Source organism: Periplaneta americana, chromosome 9 (assembly GCF_040183065.1).
Source record: "Periplaneta americana isolate PAMFEO1 chromosome 9, P.americana_PAMFEO1_priV1, whole genome shotgun sequence".
Classification (NCBI taxonomy): Eukaryota; Metazoa; Arthropoda; class Insecta; order Blattodea; family Blattidae; genus Periplaneta; species Periplaneta americana.
The window spans coordinates 101,291,629-101,308,729 of NC_091125.1; the positions used below are offsets into that span (position 1 = coordinate 101,291,629).

The window sequence follows — 17,101 nt, forward strand, 5'->3', positions numbered from 1 at the left end:
ATTATTATTATTATTATTATTATTATTATTATTATTATTATTATGTTACATTTAGCAATTAAAATATATCCTGTTTGTGAAAGGTTCCAGCCCACGTTCTGGTGAATATTTGCCAAATCCTTTCACATTGTAATTTCACTGCCAGGTGTTTTCTTGCAAGTTTGTATGAAGTGGCAATAAGAGAGCATTAGACATATTGTTTTAAGCAAAGTTTTGAGAGATATGAAATGATTTTTCTGCTAACAGAGCTAAGTCTTTGCAGATAAGTATTAACATTCATAACAGCTATATTATACTATGAAATAAGTTTTACAATTTATGGTGCATTTCATTTATTTTTCATAAAGAATGCATTTCTGTGACAATTGTAGGAGTTTCATGTTGATATTATCAGATTTCTTTTAACGACATTAGTCTATAATTTAAATTTAAAATGTTCTTTATTAGTGCAGAACTTAAGTTCTGAAAGTCACTAAAATATTGAAGAGAGTTTCACAGAAGGAATTTAAAAAGAAAACACCTGGATTGAGAAATACGTATCCTATAAACTGACAATATGTAACAGGGAAACAAAACAGACCTTGGAAGAGTGACAGATATATTCTAAAATAAACCAACATTTTTCGCACATGTTATTGAAAGATTGATTTGTGAAGTGAGAACAAACAACTCTGTAATATTTTGTAGCCAATTTATTATGACAGGCATAATAATTATATTACTCAAATTTTTATGTTTTATATTTGACTACTTGTAACTGCATATTGTTGTGCTGGCTGTGGTAAATAGGCTATACAAAGTTGTTTGTGACTCGTTTTGAAACTGTTTCTCAGTTTTTACTTAACTTTTATTTAAAAGCAACTATAGCTATGATATAAATGTAACTAAACGTATGCCAACATAACAATGATGTATATTTGTAAATTACATGTAGTATTAATAAACACCGAAAGAAGAATTAAGTATTGAACAATGATGTTGAGTTGATAATGACTTTATTTCATCCTTTTTCTGAAGACGATGTATATCATTATGATAAATTGAGAGATTGGAATATTACAGTAAAATTTGTGCATCTAGGGTTGCCACCTGTGCAGCTTTTGGTGGGATTGTCCCGGAATTTGAAACACTGTCCCGGATCCCGGGAAAACACACTTTTGTCCCACCTTTGCTGAGTTTAAGAGTAGCAAAGACCAATATTCTAAATATATAAGGAATCACAAATGTGATTGAGCATGTAAAGACATTTTATTAGTGTTCATATTTTAAGTTAACTCGATTAACTTCATTCATTCATAGTTTCTTCTCAAGAGTAGGTACTTCACTGCAAACCCAGCATTCTCCAATGTTCCCTCTCTTCAGCCCTCCTCTTCGTCTCCGTAAATGATCCATATACGTATCTTAATGTTGTGTATAAAGTGATATCTTCTTCTGTCCCGAATTTTTCTTCCATTCACCATTCCTTCCTGTGCATCCTTTAATAGACAGTTTCTTCTTAGCCGTGACCCAGCCAATTCCTTTTTCTCTTCCTGATTAGTTTCAGCATTATTCTTTCTTCACCCAGTCTTTCTAACATAGCTTCATTTCTTATTCCGTATGTCCATTTCACACACTCCTTTCTTCTCCATATCCACATTTCAAATGCTTCCAGTCGTTGCTCTTCACTTCGTCATAATGTTCATGTTTTTACCCCATTAAATGCCACACTTCATACAAAGTACTTCACTAGTCTCTTCCTTAGTTCTTTTTTCTAAGGTCCGCAGAAGATTCTCCTTTTTCTACTAAAAGCTTCCTTTGCCATTGGTACCGGTATCCTCTTTTAACTTCCTGGCAGCAGCTCATGTTACTACTTATAGTACATCCCAAGTACCGATATTTGAAGCTGTCCACATGTTCTGCTGCCTTGTTCGTCTTGTTTGCATTTATCTTCATCCCATACTGCTCACACCTATCATTTAGCTCCAGTAGCATATCCTTAGTATCGTCTCCTCTTTGCTAACAGCAACATATCATCAGCAAATGTTGCGCACTTTATTCTTCTTCCTACTACTGCCATCCCTCCCTCCCATGTTCTGAAAACAGTTTTTCATTAAATCCTCCAAGTAGATATACAACAGAGTAGAGGATAAATGGGAGTCTTTAGGCTTAAATTATTAATATTGACATTTCATTTTTAAATTACTTTCTGTTTAGATGGGAAATATTGAATTCTATATTGACTCTTTTCACTTGTGAAATGCTGTATAGTAGACTTAATTAACAAAAATCGGTTTGTCCATTGGACCATTGGATGAGGGGATTGTCTAGGCTAACATTCTTTGAAAGGTGGAAACCCTATGTGCACCATCCAGAGACACATTAAGTCATATGAGTATTCCAATGATAGAATTATAAAATACAGAAACTTTCATTTACATTGACAATAACCATTGGATTTCATATCTTCAGAGCATAATTTCAGCCATCAGATCTCCCTTAGATATTCGAATCTCTAGTCTTTGAGTTCATACATCTCTGATTGATGTACATCACTTCGAATCACTGCATACATCTGATCATCCATTGCGACATGTGATCTACTATCAGGCCAGCTGGAAAATCAACAAACTGTACGAGACTTGATAAACGAAACCAGACCACTCATGTCAAATGTGCGAGACCCATGGACACAGAAATTCGCGAAAACTATTAAAAGAATTCGCCCACAACAGACGTTTTGAAGCACACATTGAACAGGGAATAGGCTATAATCGCACTGCGTTGCAGTCCTGATGATAGGACAGATCCATTGGCAGATTTGCAGAAAAAAAAGGAAAAAGAAACCTGAAAGCATCTCCACAACGAAATGGTTACATGACAGAAATGATACAACAAATAATACATTTCTTTCTCTGCTAGCAACATCCAGCATTCTTTTAAGGTACCTATGTCTATTATATAAAGTATAATTAGGGGTGGTGATTTTTAGCAATTTGAAATTAGAAATTTAGCATATTGATTTTAAATTTAGTATTTTGTAGCATTTATACATTCGTCATTTAGCATTTTGTAGCATTTTGAAGGAAAACATGGACTCTAGGTTAATACAGGACGACAGATCAAGTCTTTTGAAAATATGTGCAAGGAATTAAAATCATATTTATGTAGAGATACTAATTACAGTATTTGTTACAGAGGACATAGGGAACAGAGAGGAAAGAGAGGACAGAGAGAGAGAGAGAACAGAAGTTAGAGAGTACAGACAGGAGAGAGAGGACAGGGAGGACAGAGGTAATAGAGAGAACAGAGAGGATAGACAAAACAGAAGATAGTGAGGACAGTGAACAGAGAGGATAGATAGGAGAGACGAGAGAGATGATAGAGAGCAGAGAGAATAGAGATTATAGAGATCAGGCAGAACAGAGAGGACATAGAGGAATGAAAGGATAGAGGACAGAGGGAATGAAGAGAAGAGGAGGACAGAGAAGATAGCAAGACCAGAGGAGATAGAGATGACAGAGAGAATTTAGAGAACAGAGAGGATAGGGGGGTCAGAGTGGACGAAGAGGACACAAAGAATAGAGAGGATATATAGGATATAGAAGACAACGAGGACAGAAAGGATAGAAAGGACATAGATGACAAAGAGGACTAAGAGGATAGAGTGAGAAAGAGGGGATAGAGTGTATAGAGAGCACAGGGAGTACAAAGAGAACAAAGGGAACAGAGAGGATAGAGAGAGAATCGAGGGTACAGAAAAGATAGAGGACAGAATGAATAGAGGAAGGACAGTGAGGATAGAGAGGAGAGGCAGGATAGAAAGAACAGGGAGGACAGAGTAGATAAAAGGGACAGAGACAATAGAGAGAATAGAAGGGATTGAGAGGATTATGAGGATGGAGAACTGAAGGAATAGGGAGGACAGAGAAGACAGAGCATAGAGAAAACAGAATGGATAGAGAGGACAGAGGGGACATAAATGATAGAGAAAACAAAGAAGACAGAGAGTATTGAGAAGATAGAGAGGATAAAAGGACAGAGGATAGAAAATAGGACAGGAAAAGTAGAATGGAGAGTGTATAGAGAGGATAGAGAGAATGAAGGGAAGATATAGGGCACAGAGAAAACAGAGTATACCTTTATAAAGTTCACTCTGGGTTGTAATACCAGTCAGGTCTGCCATTTTTCATTGAAAAATTCATAGTGCCACTTTTGTCGGACAAGGTCGCAGTTGCCTGCTCGAAACCTGGGTGCGCAAGCGAACCTTAGTGTAGTCAGCCGGTGTGGGTTTGGTAATGTGCCTATCTTGACGGTTAGCACAAAAGATCGTAACAGGTCGCAGTGCTGGGCCATAGTGCTCCCTCCCGTAAATTCAATTCCATTCCATATTGAGTTCACAGAGGATAGAGGGAGGACAGGTTGGACAGGGAGCATAGAGAGAGGACAAAGAGAATAGAGAGGACAGAATATAGAGGTGACAGAGAGGAAAGAGGGAGCAGGTAGGGCAGAGAGAGTAAATTGAAGACAGTGAGGACAGACATAATTAGGAACATTAAATCCAGACGTTTGAGATGGGCAGGGCATGTAGTACGTATGGGCGAATCCAGAAATGCATAATATAGAGTGTTAGTTGGGAGGCCGGAGGGAAAAAAGACCTTTGGGGAGGCCGAGACGTAGATGGGAAGATAATATTAAAATGGATTTGAGGGAGGTGGGGTATAATGATAGAGACTGGATTAATCTTGCTCAGGATAGGGACAGATGGTGGGCTTATGTGAGGATGGCAATGAACCTCTGGGTTCCTTAAAAGCCAGTAAGTAAGTGAGGACAGAGCGTTTTTATAGAACGGAGAGGACAGTAAGGAGAGAAAGAGGACAGAGAGGGTAGAAAGGATAGACAGAATATAAAGGATAGAGAGGACAGAGTGGATATAGAGGACAGAGAGGATAGAGATGACTGTGAATATAGAGAGGACACAGAGGATAGAGAGAACAGAGTGGACAGAGTATAGAGACAAGAGAGAGGAGAGAGAGGACACAGAGAACAGGGGGGATAGAGAGGGTAGGGAGAACGAAGAGAAGAGAAAGGACAAAGCGAATAGAGAGAGTATAGAGGATAGGAAGGACATAGAGTATAGAAACAGGTCAGAGAGAATAGAGGGGACAGTGAGGATAGAGACAAAGAGGATAGATAGGACAGAGAGGATATAGAGAGGACATAGAAGATGGAGATAAAAGAGGGACTGAGAGAATAGGAACTACAGCAAGGATAGAGGGGACAGAGGACAGGGAGGACAGAAACGACGAAGAGAATAGGCAGAAGGGAGAGAATAGGGAGAAAAGAAAGAGAGTATAGAGAAGACAGGAGAAATAGGGAGGATAGACAGGAGTAAGGAGAGATATGAGAAGAGGACAGAGAATAGAGAGTATAGAAAGCAGAGAGGATAGAGAAAACATAATGGTTGTGAGGACGGAGAAAATAGAGAGAACAGAGATATTAGAGAGAATAAAGAGGACAGAGAAAGGACAGAGAGAGCAGAAAGTTTTGAGAGAATAGAAAGGTTAGAAAAAGAGGTAGAGAGGACATTGAGGATAGAGGACAAAGAAGATAGAGGAGATAGGGATAGAGGACAGAGATTATAGCGATGACAGACAGGGTATAGGAGACAGGAAGCGAAAAGAGGAGCTTAGAAGACAGAGAACAGAGAGTATAGAGAGGAGAGAGAGGCTAGAGAGGACAAAAAGACAGAGAGCATAAAAGAAAAAGAGATAGCATAGAGAGAGAACAAAGAGGAAAAAGAGAGGATAGAAGCAACAAAGAAGATAGAGAGGGTAGAGTGGACAAAGAGGATAGAGAGTATAGAGAAAAAAAAGAGGACAGAGAGGTTAGAGTTCAGAGAGATCATTAAGGACAGAGTGGATATAGGGGAAATAAAAGATAGACAGTACAGAGAGTTCAGAGAGGATGTAAAAAGGAGAGATTGGATAGGGAAGATAGAGAGGACAGAAATGATAGAGATAGGACAGAGAGGATAGAGAACATAGGAAGAAACCGGAGGATACATTCAGGACAGAGATGAGAGAGGACAGAGAAGACAGAGGGGATAGAGAGGACAGAGTGGATAGGGATAGAGGTGATTGAGAACAGAGAAGACAGATAGAGCATAGAGAAGTTAGCGAGAATATAGAAGACAGAGCATTGACAGAATAGATATAATAGAGAGGACAGAGAGGATAAAGAGGATATAGTGGATAGAGAGGATAAAGGGAACAGAGAATAGAGAGAAAAGAGGGGCTAGAGAGGATAGAGTGAACAAAGAGAATAGAGGGGCAGAGAGGAGAAAGAACAGAGAATAGAGTGCATAGAAAGGATAGAGAGGACAGGGAGCGGACAGAGAAGATAGAAAAGACAGAAGGATCACAGAAGATTGAAAGGATATAGAGGATATTGGAGAGAGGCAGAGAGGATAGAGAAGTGAGTTTGCAGAGTGAATAGGGGGGACAAAGAACAGAAAGTATATAGAAGATATGGGAATATTTCTTCCTCCATTTCTGTTTCTATTTGCTCTCCATTCCCTCTCTATTTCTTCCTCTAGTCTCACTATTTCTTTCTCTGTTACTCACTATTATTCTCTCTATTCCCCCTCTATTTCTCTCTCTATTCCCTCTATTTATTTTTCTATTCTCTCACTATTACTCTATTTCCTCTATTTTTCTTTATTCGCACTCTATTTCTCTATCAATTTCCTATCCAGTTCTCTGTCTACCTCTCTTTATTACTCTCTCTCTATTCCCTCTATATTATTCTATCTTTCTCTCACCTTCTCTCTCTATTTCCTTCCTATTACTGTATCCATTCTCTCTCAATTTGTATCTATAACTCTCTCTAATCCCTCTCTAATTCTACATCTATTGCTCTCTATATTTCTCTCTCTATTCCCACTCTATACTCTGTATTTCTCCCTCTGTTACTCTATTTCCTCTCTACTTCCCTCTCTAATCTCTCTCTATTTCACCCTCTATTACCGCTATATTCTCACTCTACTTCTGTCTATTTCTTTGTTTATTTCTTCTCTGCATTTCTGTATATTTCTCTCTACATCCTCTCTCTATTTCTCTGTCTATTCCTTATATTCTCTCTATTTTCTCCCATTATTTCCTCTTTATTTCTCACTCTATTACCTCTCTATTTCTCTCTATCCCCTCTCTATTACTCTCAAATTCCTCACTATTCCTCTCTCCATTCCCTCTCTATGTCTGTCTACTCTATTTCTCTCTCTATCACCTCTGTTCTTTCCCTATTTTTTCCTTATTCCATCTCAATTACTGTCTCTTCCCTCAGTATTCTTTTTTCCTTCCTCTCACTATTCCCTATCCAGTCCATCTCCATTTCTCTCTCAGTTTCCTCTCTGTCCCTGTGTTCCCTCTCTGTTATTCTCCCTATTCCTCTCTGTATTCACCCTCTATTCCCTGTTTTCCCTCTATTTCTCTTTCTAATCCCACTGTAATTAGTCCACACCTGTGGAGTAACGATCAGCGCGTCTGGCCGCGAAACCAGGTGGCCCGAATTCGAATCCCAGTCGGGACAAGTTATCTGGTTGAGGTTTTTCCGGGGTTTTCCCTCAACCCAATACGAGCAAATGCTGGGTAACTTTCGGTGCTGGACCCTGGACTCATTTCACCGGCATTATCACCCTCATTTCATTCAGACGCTAAATAACCTAGATGTTGATACAGCGTCGTAAAATAACCCAATAAAAAATAACCCTCTGTAATTTTCTATTTCTCTCTTTATTTCTCTTTATATTTTACCCTATTTCTCTCTATTTCTTCGCTAGATCTCTTTCTATTCCCTCTCCATTTCTCTCTATACCGTCCGTATACTCTCTATTTCTTTCTATATCTCTCTCTTAATTTTCCTTCTATTTCTCCCAGTAATTCTCACAATCCCCTCTACCGTCTCTCTTCTTTTTCTATTTATTTTTAAATTTCACTCTCTGTTTCTCAATATTTTCTCTCGTTTCCCTTCCTATCTCTCTCTCTCTACTCTCTCTATTTGTCTCTTTAATTCTCTATTTTTCCTCTATTCTCTCTCTCTCTCTCTCTCCATATATATATATATATATTATATATATGTCAATTTCTCACTTTGTTCCTCCTCTAATTGCTCTATTCCATCCTCTTTTCTCCCAAGATCTTTTTCTACTATCTCTCCATTTTCTCTGTATTCTCTCACTATTTCTTCCACTATTCCCTACCTATTTCCATCTCTATTCTTACCTTAGTTTGTCTCTATTCGTTCTATAGTTCTCTCTCTACACCCCCTCCATTTCTCTCTTCATTCACTCTCTGTTACTCTCCATTTTCTATTGCTCTCAGTATTCCCGCTATTCTCTCTATTACTTCCCCTAATCCTCTCTATTTCTCTCTGTTCTATGTCTCCATTTCTGTCTCTAATTCTCTCCCTATTTGCTTCTCCATTCCCTCTCTGTTTTTCTCTAATTCTCCTTCTGTACCTCTCAATTTCTCTATATTTTCCCCCATAATTCTTCCTTTATTTCCCCTTTATATCTCCCTGAATTTCCTCTCTAGTCCCTCTCTATTTCTCCCGTTATTCACTCTCTAATTCTATCTCTATTTCTCAATTTTTTTCTCTTTTCCTTCCATTTCCTTTGTCTACTCTCTCTATATATACTTTTTATATTTCTCTTCCTATTTCTCTCTATATTTGCGTCTCTATTTACTCTTTTTTCACACTATCTCTCTTCATTTCTCACTATATTCCTTCTCTATTTCGCCTCTATTCCCTTTGTATTTTCCTCTATTTCTTTCTCTTCGCCCCTGTATTTCCTCTCCATTTCTCTCTATTTTCTCTCCCTTTCTCCCCCTCTATTTTCCCCTAAATTCTAACTCCATTTCTCTCGTTATGGTCTCTGTATTTCTTCCTCTATTCCCAGTTAGTATGGGTAGCGTAGTCGGTATAGGGCTTTCCTTTTATGCTCGAGGTTGCGGGTTCGATCCCGGCCCAGGTCGATGGCATTTAAGTGTGTTTAAATGCGACAGGCTCATGCCAGTAGAAGTACTTGCCTGTAAAACAACTCCTACGGTACAAGATTCCGGCACACCGACGATGCTGATCCTCTGCAGTTGCGAGCTCGTTAAATAAAACATAATTTACATTTTTTTCTTTATTCGCTGTCTGTTCCTCTGTCTATTGCCACTCTATTTCTATCTCTATTACCTTTCTGTTTCCCTCTCTACACCTCCCCTATTTCTCTCTCTATTCCCTCTCTATTACTCAATCTATATTTCTCTCTACTTCTCTCTCCATTCCCCCCCCCCTTTTTTCAGTCTCCCTATTCTTTTTCTATTCCCTGTCTATTCCCTATCTATTTCTCTCTCTATTACTATATCTAATTCCTCTTTATTTCTTTCCCTATATATTTCCCTATTTCTAACTCTATTCCATCTATTATTTCTATTTCTCCCTTTTTTAATCTCTCTGTTGCCTCTCTACTGCCCTCCCTATTCTGTCTTTATTTCCCCTTTTATAACTTTCTCTAATTTCTCCTTTACTCTCTATTTCCTCTCTCTTCACTCTATTTCTCTCTCTATTACTCGAATCTCTCTCTATTGTTCTCTATACTGCTCTCTCAATTCCCTCTATACTTCCATCTCTACTCTCTATTTCTACTCTATTACTCCCATTAATTCTTCTATATATTCCTCCAATTCTCTCTCCATTTTCTATCTCAATTTCTCTCTCTCTCTCTGTTCTTTTTCTAATCTCTCTATCTTTCACTGTGTATCCTCTCTCTAATTCTCTTTCTATTTCTTACTCTATTAGCTCTCTATTTCTCTCTCCATTCCGTCTCTAATTATCTCCCTATTTCTTTTTCTCTTTCGTCTCTGTTTATCTCTCTCTATATCTTCTCTATTCCGTCTTTGTTTCACTCTCTTTATATCAGATATGAAAAATTATATGCCAGTGGCTATTGTACCTATAGTGGCCAAGGTATTTGAATCGCTTATTAATGATCAGATAATAAATTAATGAAACCAATAACATATTTATTGTTTCCCAATTTGGTTTCCGTAAAAACCGTAAGACTTGTGATTCTATTCTTTTACTTGTAGGTGAATGTTTGAAAGGTCTTAATAAAAAAATTTATTTTATGTAAATTTTACGATATGACCACAGCTTTCGATATACTAGCTAGCAAATTAATGTTTTATGGCTTTAGTTCAGAGGCAATGAATCTTATAAATTCTTACATAAGTAGTAGATTACAGTGTGTAGCTTATAATGGGTCACTATCGCAGTTCAAGTCTTTAGTATATGGCAGTGGTCGTCAGCACTCGCTGAAATGTGCAATGGGTACGCGGTGCCGTCCCGTTTGCACCGCCGTGCAGCAGGGCGAGATAGAGAGCATACCCGCTAGCAGCTACGAGAGCACCATGGTGCACTGCGTTTTCTGCGGGTAAGAGACGCTAGCCCCAGCGTGCTCTGTGCTGACGACCCCTGGTATATGGTGTACCTCAGGTATCTATTTTAGATTCTATATTGTTTATCATTAATGTTAATGATTTATTTTGTCTTGTTAATAATAAATTTCTCAAAATAAAATCAAAATAAATTAAATTACATTATTTTATTTTATTTATTTCTTCCTGTAACCACTACAGGTTGCCATTGACAAAGTGTGCCATGATACAATAAATAGTGTAAATGCCTTGATGCTTAGTGATACATTGTTGTTAGAGTGAAAAATAACAATTTGAATCAAATTAAAACATATGATAATAAACGAAGTAACGTCAAGAAGATGCGAATGAAAGTCATGGTCCATATGTATGATGCCTGAAAATAGCTATTGATCCTTTGAGTGTTGGAATTGTTAGATCTCTTAAAATATCTTTATGCAGGCCAAAAGATTTACAGAAGTCGACTAGGAGCCAGGGTATGGTCCCACGGGCTCCTATCATTAATACCGTCATGACGATGGATTCCAGATGGTATTTGTCCTTATAAAAATTGGTTCATATATATTCCTTTTTTCCTCGTGTACTTCTTCTGGCTGATGTTCATGCGATTCGAATCTCACAGTAGGGTCTACAATGTAACCTTCAAGAGAGGGAGGTTTAAATGCAATTATGTCGATTCTTCGATTACTACCCTCACTGGATATGCCGTGGATATGCCATGTACTAGTTCATATACTGAATATACCTTTGTTCCTTAAGGCAGTTGCTATTATAGATCTTACTGTATGATGCTGCGTATATCGTAGAAGTTCACCGTGTGGACAGGCCCCCAGGACATGGGCAAGGGTTTCAACCTCCCTGTCGCAACGTAGACAGAGGTTACTGCCCGAAGACTTGCCAGGTACACTACGCACAGCTGACACGTTTGCATTCATCTTGATGCCTTCCCTAAATTAAACTAAACTAAATTAAATAATAAGTTAAAATAAAATAAATTAGAATTACATAAATTAGAATGAAATAAAATAAATTAAATTAAAATAAAATAATATAAATTAAAATATAGTAAAATGAAATAAAATAAAACTAATTACAATAAATAATAAATTAAAATTAAATTAAATTAAAATATTCAAAACTCAAATTATCAAAATTTTCAAAATTGAAATTTTCAAAATGATTGAAATTCCAATTTTCAAAATTTTCAAAATGAAAAAATTTCAAGCAAATAAAAATTTTTTTTAATTCAAAATTTTAAAACGCATATTACAAAATATTTAAAAAAATTAAAACATTTAAAAATTAAAAGATTTAAAATATTCCAAATTTCTAAAGTTTTAAAATTCAAGAATTGCAAAATTAAAAAAATTCAAAAGTTTCGATATTATCCAAACATTAAAAATTTTCAAAATTAAAATTTTCAAAATTATTCGAAAATTCAAATTTAAAAATTTAAACAAATTAAATTAATTTAAATTAAAATAAATTTGATTCAATTAAAATCAAATAAATTAAAATAAAATAAATCGAAATAAATTAAAATATAATAATATAAATTGAAATTTAGTGAAGTAAAATAAAATGAAATAAAATAAATTAAAATGTATGAAAAGAAATTAAATTAAATTACATAAAGCAAATAAAATTAATAGAAATTCAATTAAAATAAATTAAAATGAATGAAAATAAAATAAATTAGAATAAATTAAATGAATTAAAATACATTTCAATAAATTGAATTAAATTAAGTTATTTAAAATAAATAAAATAAAATTGAATTAAGTTAAATTAAATGAAAATAATTTAAAATAAAATAAATTCATGTAAATTATGTCACATTAAAATATACTAACAAAAAGAAATTAAATTAAAATAAATTAAATTAAAATGAAGTAAAATAAAGTAGTAGAAATTCAAATAAAATAGTAGAAATTCATATAAAATAAAATAAATAGAAACAAAATAAATCGACTTGAAATAAAATAAATTAAAATTCGTTACATTAAAACAATAATTAAAATGGATTAAATTAAATTTAATCAAATTAAATTAAAATAAATAAAATAAAATAAAGTTAAACTAGAATATAATAAATAAAATAAAATTAAAATTAAATGAATTAATTAAATTTAATTAGAATAAAATACAAGGATTAAGTTAAATTAAAATAAATTAAAATAAATCAATTTCAAATAATTTAAATTAATATAAAATATAATAAATTTCAATAACATAAAGCACATTAAATTAAAATAAATTTAATTTAATTAAGACATAATAAATTAATTTAAATTAAATTTAAATGAATTGAAATAAAATAAAATAAGCTGAATTAATATCACATGATGAAAGAGAAATGGAACGGAGAAAAATTCTCTCCGGCGCCGGGATTTGAACCCGGGTTTTCAGCTCTACGTGTAAATTCGTACATTAGTTCGTACGTCCTTTCGGTCTTTCGTACGATTGTACCTTCTTTCTTGGATATGGTCGTAGGTCAACACGTTCGTACAGTAATTAGTACGTTTATACATTCATTCGTACGTTTATACTATAATTCCTGCTTTCGTACGTTCATTAGTATGTTCGCTCGTGCTTTCATTCGTACATTCTTTCTTATGTTCGTACGTTTACTAGTAACTTCGTTAATTAATTCGTACGTCCATTGAGTCATTCGTATGGTCGTACATTCAACTTTCTTGCATATGTTCGCAGGTCATCGGCACATTTGTACAGTATTTGGTACGTTCAAACGGTCGTTCATTCATTTCTGCTCTCGTATGTTCATTCGTATGTTCGTTCTGTAATTCGTATGCTCGTACGCTGATTTGTACAATCATATGTCCATTTGTACGCTCGTACGTTTCTTTCTTGGTAAATTCGTAACGTCACTCCTACAATCGTACGTTGATGCCGATCTTTGTTCGTTAACTCGTAAGATTGTACGTTCTTTCTTACAATCGTACTACCATTCGTACACACGTATGTTCGTTCTATAGTATATTCATAATTAGTGCCTTCATTCGTAAAGTCATACTTTCCACGTTCGTTCATATGTTCGTACGTTTATTTGCACGTTCGTACATTCATTCTTAAATTGATACATTGATTCGTACTTTGGTATGTCCTTTCGGACGCTTGTACATCCTTTGCGTATGATCATACCTAAATTCGTACGTTCGTAATTTCTTTCGTATGTTCCTACGTTCAACTCTAACTTCGTACATTAATTCGTAAGACCGTTCGGTCTTTCGTACAATTGTACCTTCTTTCTTGAATATGGTCGTAGCTCAACACGGTCGTACAGTAATTAGTACGTTCATACACTCAATCATACGTTCATACTATAATTCCTGCTTTCATACGTTCATTAGTATGCTCGCTCGTACTTTCATTCGTACGTTCGTACGTTCTTTCTTATGTTCGTACGTATAATAGTAACTTCGTACATTAATTCGTACGTCCATTGAGTTATTCATTTGTAGAGTATTTCGTACGATCATAGGTCGCACATTCATTCCTGCTTTCGTAAGATCATTCGTACGTTCTTTCCATAATTCGTACGCCCGTACGTTGATTTGTAGAATCCTACGTCCATCTGTACGCTCGTACGTTCCTTACTTGGCAAATTCGTACGGTCACTCCTACAATCGTACGTTGATGCCTATCTTCGTTCGTTCACTCGTAGGATTGTACGTTCTTTCTTACATTCGTACTATCATTCGTAACTCGTATGTTCGTACGTTCTATCGTATATTCATAATTAGTGCCTTCATTCGTAAACTCGTACATTCTTATGTTCAATCATATGTTCGTACGTTTATTGGTACGTACGTAGTCATTCCTAAATTCGTACATTGACTCGTAATTCTTGTACGTCCTTTCGGACGCTTGTATATACTTACGTATATTCGTACGTAAATTCGTACTTTCGTAAATTCTTTCGTATGTTCCTACTTTTAATTCAAACTTCTTACATTAATTTGTAACGTCCTTACGGTCTTTCGTACGATTGTACCTTCTTTCTTGGGTATGGTCGTGGGTTAACACGTTCGTACAGGAATTAGTACCTTCATACATTCATTCGTACCATCGTACTATAATTCCTGCTTTCGTACGTTCATTAGTATGTTCGCCCTACATTCATTCGTACGTTCGTACGTTCTTTCTTATGTTCGTACGTTTAATAGTAACTTCGTACATAATTCGTACGTCCGTTGAGTCATTCGTATGGTCGCACACTCAACATTCTTGCGTATGTTCGCAGGTCATCGGCACGCTTGTACAGTAATTCGTACGAACATACGGTCGTACATTCATTCCTGCTTTCGTATGTTCATTCGTAAGTTCGTTAGATAATTCGTACGCTCGTACGGTCATTTGTACAATCGTATGTCCATTTGTACGCACGTACGTTCGTTCTTTGGAAAAATCGTACCGAGTCCTACAAACGTACGTTGATGCCTACCTTCGTTAACTGGTAAGATTGTACGCTCTTTTTTACATTCGTACGATCATTCGTACACTTGTATGTTCGTACGTTCTATCGTATACATAATTAGCGCCTTCAATCGTAAACTTGTATTTTCTTACTTTCATTCATATGTTCGTACATTTATTCGTACGTTGGTACATTCATTCTCAAATTCGTACATTGAATCGTATTTTGGTACGTCCTTTCGGCCGCTTGTACATCCTTAGGTATGTTCGTACGTAAATTCGTACGTTCGTAAAAACTTTCTTATGTTCCTATGTTTAATTCTAACTTCGTACATTAATTGGTACGTCCTTACGGTCTTTCGTACGATTGTACTTTCTTTCTTGTGTATGATCTTAGGTTAAAACATTCGTACAGTAATTAGTACGTTGATTACATTTATTCGTACGTTCTTACTATACTTACTGCTTTCGTACGTTCATTAGTATGTTCGCTCGTACTGTTATTGGTACGTTCGTACGTTTAATACTAACTTCGTACATTAACTCGAACGTTCGTTGAGTCATTCGTATCATCGTACATTCAGCTTTCTTGCGTATGTTTGCAGGTGATCGGCACGTTTGTACAGTATTTCGTACAATCATACGGTCGTACATTTATTCCTGCTTTCGTATGTTCATCCGTACGTTCGTTCGTTATTTCGTACGCTGGTACGTTTATTTGTACATTCCTATGTCCATTTGTACCCTCGTACGTTCCTTCGTTGGTAAATTCGTATGGTCACTCCTACAATCGTACGTTGATGCCTGCCTTCATTCGTTAACTCGTAAGATTCTACGTTCTTTCTTACATTCGTACTATCATTGGTATACTCGTATGTTCTTACGTTCTAAAGTATATCCATAATTATTGCCTTCGTTCGTTCATTAATTCGTACGCTTGTACGTTCATTTGTACGATCCTATGTCCATTATATACACGTACGTTCCTTCGTTGGTAAATTAGTACGGTCATTCATACAATCGTACGTTGATGCCTATCTTCGTTCGTTAACTCGTAAGATTGTACGTACTTTCTTACATTCGTGCGATCATTCTTACACTCGTATGTTCGTACGTTCTATCGTATAATCATAATTAGTGCCTTCATTCGTACTCACATACATTCTTACGTTATTCATATGTTCGTACGTTTATTCGTACGTTCGTACATTCAATCTTAAATTGGTAATTTTATTCGTATTTAGGTATGTCCTTTCAGACGCTTGTCCATCCTTGCGTATGTCCGTACTAAATTCGTACGTTCGTAAATTCTTTCGTATGTTCCTACGTTTAATTGTAACTTCGTACATTAATTCGTACGTCCTTTCGGTCTTTCGTACGATTGTACCTTCTTTCTTGGATATGGTCGTAGCTCAACACGTTCTTACAGTAATTAGTACGTTCATACATTCATTCGTACGTTTATGCTATAATTCCTGCATTCGTACGTTCATTAGTATGTTCGCTCGTACTTACATTCGTACGTTCTTTCTTATGTTCGTACGTTTACTAGTAACTTCGTTAATTAATTCGTACGTCCATTGAGTCATTCGTATGGTCGTACATTCCACTTTCTTGTGTATGTTCGCAGGTCATCGGCACATTTGTACAGTATTTCGTACGATCAAACGGTCGTACATTCATTTCTGCTCTCGTATGTTCATTGGTACATTCGTTCTATAATTCGTATTCTCGTACGTTGATTTGTACAATCATATGTCCATTTGTTCGCTCGTACGTTCCTTTCTTGGAAAATTCGTAAGGTCACTCCTACAATCGTACGTTGATGCCGATCTTTGTTCGTTAACTCGTAAGATTGTACGTTCTTCCTTACAATCGTACTACCATTCGTACACACGTATGTTCGTTCTATAGTATATTCATAATTAGTGCCTTCATTCGTAAAGTCATACTTTCCACGTTCGTTCATATGTTCGTACGTTTATTTGCACGTTTGTACATTCATTCTTAAATTGGTACATTGATTCGTACTTTGGTACGTCTTTTCGGACGCTTGTACATCCTTGCGTATGATCGCACTTAAATTCGTACGTTCGTAATTTCTTTCTTATGTACCTACGTTCAATTCTAACTTCGTACATTAATTCGTAAGACCGTTCGGTCTTTCGTACAAATGTACGTTCTTTCTTGAATATGGTCGT

General features: G+C 35.8%; 1 protein-coding gene across 3 annotated transcripts in view; it reads right to left on the reverse strand.

The window, feature by feature from the left end:
- LOC138706319 (leucine-rich melanocyte differentiation-associated protein) overlaps positions 1–17,101 on the reverse strand; it is a 202,295-nt gene that overhangs the window by 12,727 nt on the left and 172,467 nt on the right. Inside the window, exon 6 of one of the 3 annotated variants that reach the window (XM_069835456.1) lies at positions 11,015–11,421. The exons of the other annotated variants lie outside the window; for them this stretch is intronic. Within the exon in view, the coding sequence (XP_069691557.1) occupies positions 11,417–11,421 (5 nt within the window). The 3' untranslated portion in view covers positions 11,015–11,416. Of the gene's footprint in view, positions 1–11,014; positions 11,422–17,101 lie in introns of those variants that run through there. 3 annotated transcript variants of the gene reach the window in all.